The sequence below is a fragment of the Alligator sinensis genome, unplaced genomic scaffold (assembly GCF_000455745.1).
Source record: "Alligator sinensis unplaced genomic scaffold, ASM45574v1 scaffold1035_1, whole genome shotgun sequence".
Classification (NCBI taxonomy): domain Eukaryota; kingdom Metazoa; phylum Chordata; order Crocodylia; family Alligatoridae; genus Alligator; species Alligator sinensis.
This window is the reverse complement of record NW_005842555.1, coordinates 142,766-148,833: the sequence shown is the minus strand read 5'-3', so window position 1 is coordinate 148,833 and position 6,068 is coordinate 142,766. Positions and strand designations below refer to the sequence as shown.

Below are 6,068 nucleotides of genomic sequence, written 5' to 3'. Positions count from 1 at the left end.
GGGTTTGACTGGCCCAAGGGGTATGGGGGTACCCAATATAGCTATGACCGCTGCTATGGCTCCTGGAACTGTGCAACCCAAGCAAGATGCCTTTGCAAATTTTGCCAATTTTAGCAAATAAAGATTGTAAAAAAACAAAAAAACCCATAACAAAACTCAGTCGAATCGAATGAAGGATTTTTAGCTGTACAAGCATAGCCCAGGGAGGGGTGGCTGGCAAACACTGATCAATACCTTAATTTTTTTTTCCTCTTCCTTTTATTGATTAATTAAAATCGAAGCTACAGAAAAGAACCAAAAGGCTATTTTGTAAATGTTAAAACAGCTAGCGGTCAGACTGCAGAGACGAAGCCTTCTTCCGAGTCAGTCGGATGGCTTCGCAGTTAATAGGCCGTGGTTTTGTAATAACAGCATCCAACGCCTTCCTTGAGGGAAGAACCGGTTTTAACGCTGACTCCTGTTCACAGGTGGGAACCGGGTGTTGGGTCAATCTGTGTGAATCGAATTTGATACTTTTCTGCCCCTTGGAAGAGCTTGATTTTTCTCTCCTCCCACCCCCACCCCCTAAATTTCTTTGTCATAAGTGGATCCATTCCTTTTACTACCACTCTGAGTCCATATTTGAAGTCTCATTCAAGTACTATGATCAGTTTTTTATAAGAATATATATTTTTGTCCAAAATGGCTTACATATGTGATTATGGCTAATTCAAAGGGACCTGGAATGTATATATACTTTTGCTAATGTTCCAGCAACACTGCTATGTTATCCAAATTTTTATTGTAAAAACCTCTTTCAGCAATTTGGTGATGGATAGATTTGGGGGGCTTTTCACACCTCTATTGCTATAATTAGTATCGAGTGCAGAGCTAGGGGGAACTTCATCAAGAGCTGCTGTATGGTTTCCTTTCCAAAACTCCAGCGTACATACGCTTTCCCAGCTCCATCTCAGTGGCAACTAACATGCTTCGTACCACCCGCGTCTCTCCGGAGCCACTGGTTTACAATGTCAGCAGCGTTCAAAAGACAGAAGCATTTATTTTTTGCATCTTTTACAAAGAGAGTAACACGGTAACGACATTGTCTTTTTAAGTTAATGTAAATCTCTAAATCCTTAATCCAACGGCGTTGGATTTTAGATTTTATACAACCTTCGGTGATTCTTTTGTGTAAATAAGGCAGTAGCAGCTCTGTGAAATCCAATAGAGAGGAGTTTAAAAAATACATATATATATATATATATAAAAAAAAATATATATATTATCAAAAGGAAACCTGTAGCAGTCAAAGATTTTATTGATTTAACGAAAATAAAGGCAATGAAACTAAAGGAAATGAACTCAAGATTTTGTTTTCCTGCTGTAATTCTGCATTTAAGTTCTCACGCGAATCATGATTCTCGAATCTGGAATGCAAAGACATTGTTACACTCACAAGCTGGGAATATTATTGAGAATAAGCACTATGCTCTAGGTATGAAATTTATTGCCTCCCCTTTCTTACATTGGCTTTCTTTTTTTTTATTATTAAATTGATAAAACTTTGTTTCCATTGTATTCATAATGTTCTGTTATACATAACATTAAAATGTTCATTAAAATCAATGTTGGGCTGATTTTTCCTTTCATTCCACTTGACGTTTATGAGAGCGTTTGGGAAAAAAATAATTATAATTTGGGCAAAGTAATTTTTATAAATAATTTAAAATTGTTTAATGACTTCTTATCTCCAGCCTTGCCTATCTGGCTCTACTGTTAGGAATTAAAAATGAAGCAGGCAAGATATCCTGACCCGCTCCAGCCTTGCTAATGCTCCATCTACAACATTTCTAATTAGGCAGAAATTCATGTACTTCAGCTAAGTGGTAATGAAAAGTGATTCATTTGCTGAATAAGAGATGAGAGTGAGTGTAATTAGCTGACTGCGGTTTTTAATCTTTCAACAATTCAATGTGTTTAAATTAGTTTCAAAGAATAGGAGCTTTCAAGTGTTGTTACATCAAAGTAATCAAGGCAGGCTTTAACGGCTGAGTAGGAGAGAGCTCCTTTTCTCCGGCTCCCCGTTTTGAGACCTTTAAACTTTGTTGGAACGACCTTCTTTGGGAGCCGGTGTTGTAACAGATGGCGAGGTCCCAACTGGCCCGGAGCACGTAGGGAGCAGATTGGCTCCTGGAAGAACGGTGGCAGGAAACGCTAAACCCGTCGGACGAGCTTGTCGGTCTGTCGCAACCCGAAAACGCCCGTCGGAAGGAGCCGAGCCAGCGAGCCAGTTCACGCAGCGGCTGTCATGGTGGGGCCGGGCCGGTTCCCCGTTCAGTATAAAGACGCCGTTTTTAGGCTGCTGTTGAAGCTGGATCACAGGGACCAGAGTAACTCCCCATCTCATGCCAAGTATCGTCTCCATTTCCAAGGGACTGGAATGACTCCAGCGAAGCCGTATCTTGGTCAGGGTCTTCAAAAAAAAGACCTGCTCTACGGACTCCGCAAACCTCATCCCTTCTGCGTGCTGGTTGCTGCCCCTCTAAATACCCAACTGATTTGTAACGCTGATCGGCACACTATTGGGATGCTGTTCTTTAAGAAAACAGCAAGAAAGGTGAGGCAGAAAACCTAAAGGATCTTCCTTAATTCTGCAATTCTGCCAAACTGAAAAATAAAGTGGTGCTCAGGCCGGGCAGTTAGTTTTCTGCTAGACTTTGGCCCAGATAATGGATGTGAAGAGGGGACCCCACAGGGTGGCGGTTTAGCTCAGAGCATGCAAGCAAGACGCTGGGAGTTGAGTTTTGCCTTCGCTTAATGAAAAACAGTTCTGGGAACATTGCACTCCCAGGATTAATAAACAGTGTGGGCTGCCTTTGACCTGCATCTTGGTAGCTAGTGGGAAGGTGTATTTAATATTACTTTATTAAAAAAAAAAAAAGAGAAAGAAAAAACAAGTCCCCATCCCTGCTATGCATCTGTTGCGATTCCTTTATTTCCTTTAAGAATAGCAAGAGTGGTCTGTGGCCACTCGATCAAGAAAACTGATCTGCTTAGACAGATTGAAACATTAGGGCAACACATCCAAGCTGACGGATGGAACCGGCCTTCTCCCAAAAGCCTCTTAATGAGAGCACTGCCTCTTCGGATACGACGCTGGTATTCCTCAATCTCTTCTCCAGGCAGCCCCACTCCTGGGAGCATTTTAGCCACCGTCTCATTTAGAGTTGCAGGCCTGGATAATAATGGTAAAATAGGGTGGGCAGACTCCACTAGTGCTTCCATGGGAGAGCAAGAAAAATGCTTTAACGCTTTAGCCTCCAATGTGACTGGGTGGGCGAAGCCCTGAACGATCGCTGCACTGGCACAGGCTTCCTGCAAAGCCCGACTGCTGGTGGGGTTGGGGGGACAGGGCGCTGAAGCAGCAGCGTTTAGCTCTGCACTTCTGCGCGCCAGTGCTGGGAGACGAGGAAATCCTCGACTACGACGGAGGTCTTGCTGCCGCAGGCCTGATCGACACACAGAACCGCAGTCCCTTACGTCAGCCAAAGTCCATTCAAGCCATTTTAAGAGTGTCACCTCCTAAGTCTCACAAGTGTCAAGTTCAAAGCCCTCTGAAATCAAAGGGTGCACACTGTGGGATCAGACCCATCTCTAATGCTTGAAGTGTCTCAGAGCTTCGTCACTGGTGGCCATCTTTAACCCTAGAAAGAGGTGGGAGAGGATGAGGACTCTCGTGATAAAAGCTCAAATGGTATTTTATTTTGGCATCTTCCAAGGTAGAAAGAGACTGAGTTTTGGGGTACAACGCACCAAAAATGAGCAAAACTCATCATGGCTAATAGCTTACGTCCTGATTAAACCGACCTTGCTGGGCATCCCTTCTCCTACGTAGAACAGAAACTACTGCGGATAACGTGTAGCAGCATCCTGGAGATTACAGCAGGTTTTGCTCTGGTCCAGAGCAAAGATCACTGCAAAATGAAAGGGCCAGGCCCACAGGCCTGTATCTGCAAGCTTTAAAAATAGTATTGATCCTTAATCCAGGGGGAAGCTTACAAAGCCTGGCAGCGTTCGCTGCGAGTAAGGGCGGCAGAGGTCCCCGTCTCTTCCGCCTGCGTGTACAAAGGGATCCCTGGGAGGCACCAGAAACCGCACCTTGCACAGCAATGCGCTCCAGCACAGGTGCAGGTTCACAGATAACCGGAGCCCTCGGTCTGTCCTACAGGAGACGCATTACATGCAAACCAGCTAAACAAGGGTATTTATAGCAGCGTCTGTTTCGACTGTATCTGTCAGTGAAGAAGAGTCTGACACGGCTTGTTAAGGGAGATGGGGGGAGGGATTTATCAGCCAAGTGTTTACATAATGCAGGCAGGCGTCCTGTACTCAAGGTGATGCCAACAATAGCAGGAGAACAAATACCCAAAGACGTTTGAATTCTCCGAGGTCTTTGCTCCTGGAGTCACTTGCTCTAAGAACTTCTTTTTCCCCTGCAGCTTCTCCACTCCTGCACGCGTGTGCGCGATTACGAACACTTCTATACGTGTGCAGGCGCTCTGAGCCGCACACCTGGCTCGGATTTAATACCTCGAGTGTACTTGCATGGCCGGGGCGGGGAGCTGCCGTCTGCAGAAGAGCAAGGGTTTTTAAGGGGCTGTTCCACTTGAATTCAAGCAAACTTTATGGCCGCGTCCCCGTGATTCCCCCACCCCCCGCAACACAATTTCCCCCGGCACACCTTGTGCTGCTCCCGGGGAACACCCACACTCGGCTTTTTTTCAGTGTGGGTGTTTAGGACCTCCCCTGCGCTGCAAGGTAGCAGTGCGGGGAACGCCTGCGTGTGCAGTGTGTGATGGCTCTGCCACGCCACAAACCGCACTTCCACACTCAGCTGGACACAGACTATTCGATGAGACCAAGTTTTGCCAAAAGACCCACTTTACAGTTTGCACTGTTTCAAAAAAAATTTCCAGTGCAACCTTTTGTGAAATTTGTCTTTTGAAGTCCTCAATTCAAGGTTTGCAGCTGTGCAAATCTAGGAGTGAAGTGAACTGTAGTGAAACCCAAATGACTTGCTGCAGACAAGTTCAACAGAAGTTGTTCTTGTGTCTAAAACTTTGTATTAGGAATTAAAAAGAAGTTTATCCAACAGGAGCAGGTTCACGTTTTTTGATTCCCTACAAATCTAGTTTGCGAGGGTAGGAAGACATGACCAGATTCGAGTCCCTGTCGTTGAATTTGTACTGCCTTCTTGAACAAAGGCTCAGGGGTTGAGTTGGTTTGGGTTTTTTTTTTTTACATAAAGCTGCTTGTCCGGTAGGACAGCAGAACTGAAAAGCAGATCTTGGCAGCGCTGTGAGCAGTTGTTTCAACTAAAACTTTTTAACAAAACATTCCAGATGTGTAAATTCCTCCCTACTTTGCCAGCTTTTTATTCCTTGACAAGTCAAAACCCTTTTGAGACCAAACATTTGGAGGTTTTTTTATTTACAAGTTTCCCCTTTAACCAAGATTTAGGAGAGCGAACCTAAACTGCCATTTCAGAACTAAATCATTTTGTTTTGTGTCCAACAGAGTCCTTCATCTGAGCAGAAATGAAGGAAACTAATATTTTTTTAGTGTGGAAATCAGCTACTTGTACAGCTCTAGATCTTGCTGCTCTGGTGCTGGTTAGCAAGAGGAGTAAAAGTGCAAAAAAGTCCTTGTATTTCTCTGAAGCCTATTGCAGAGCTTTCATAGCAGTCTGGTTAAACCTACGGCTTGCAAACAGGCATCAGAAGTTAATGACCACCCTGTCCTTCCCGTCTTGGTCACGGCTAATGTGGAAGAGGCTAAGGACCACTGTTGGCCCTTCCCTGGGGTCTGTGGCATGATACGACAGACTGCTGGCTGCAAATCACCATCCTTTTGGCCCACAAAAGCCAGAATATTGGGGTAAAGAGTTTTCCCCTTAACACTACTAAAGATCTGGAGCTGCCCTAATGCTCTGAGCAAGCCAGAGTATCAAGATGAAGACTTTCCCCCCTAATACTGTATAAAAGATCTGGAGCTGACCCAGTTCTTTGAGAGCAAATGTCTTGGGAAGA

The 6,068-nt window shown here is 44.6% G+C and overlaps 1 protein-coding gene across 1 annotated transcript in view; it reads left to right on the top strand.

The window, feature by feature from the left end:
• Positions 1 to 1,605, top strand: part of CLINT1 (clathrin interactor 1) — a 47,794-nt gene extending 46,189 nt beyond the window's left edge. The window contains 1 exon segment of the mRNA XM_006032195.2: positions 1 to 1,605. This exon segment is cut by the window's left edge and continues 5 nt beyond it. Within this exon segment, the coding sequence (XP_006032257.2) occupies positions 1 to 121 (121 nt within the window). The 3' untranslated portion in view covers positions 122 to 1,605.
• Positions 1,606 to 6,068: the final 4,463 nt, after the last annotated feature.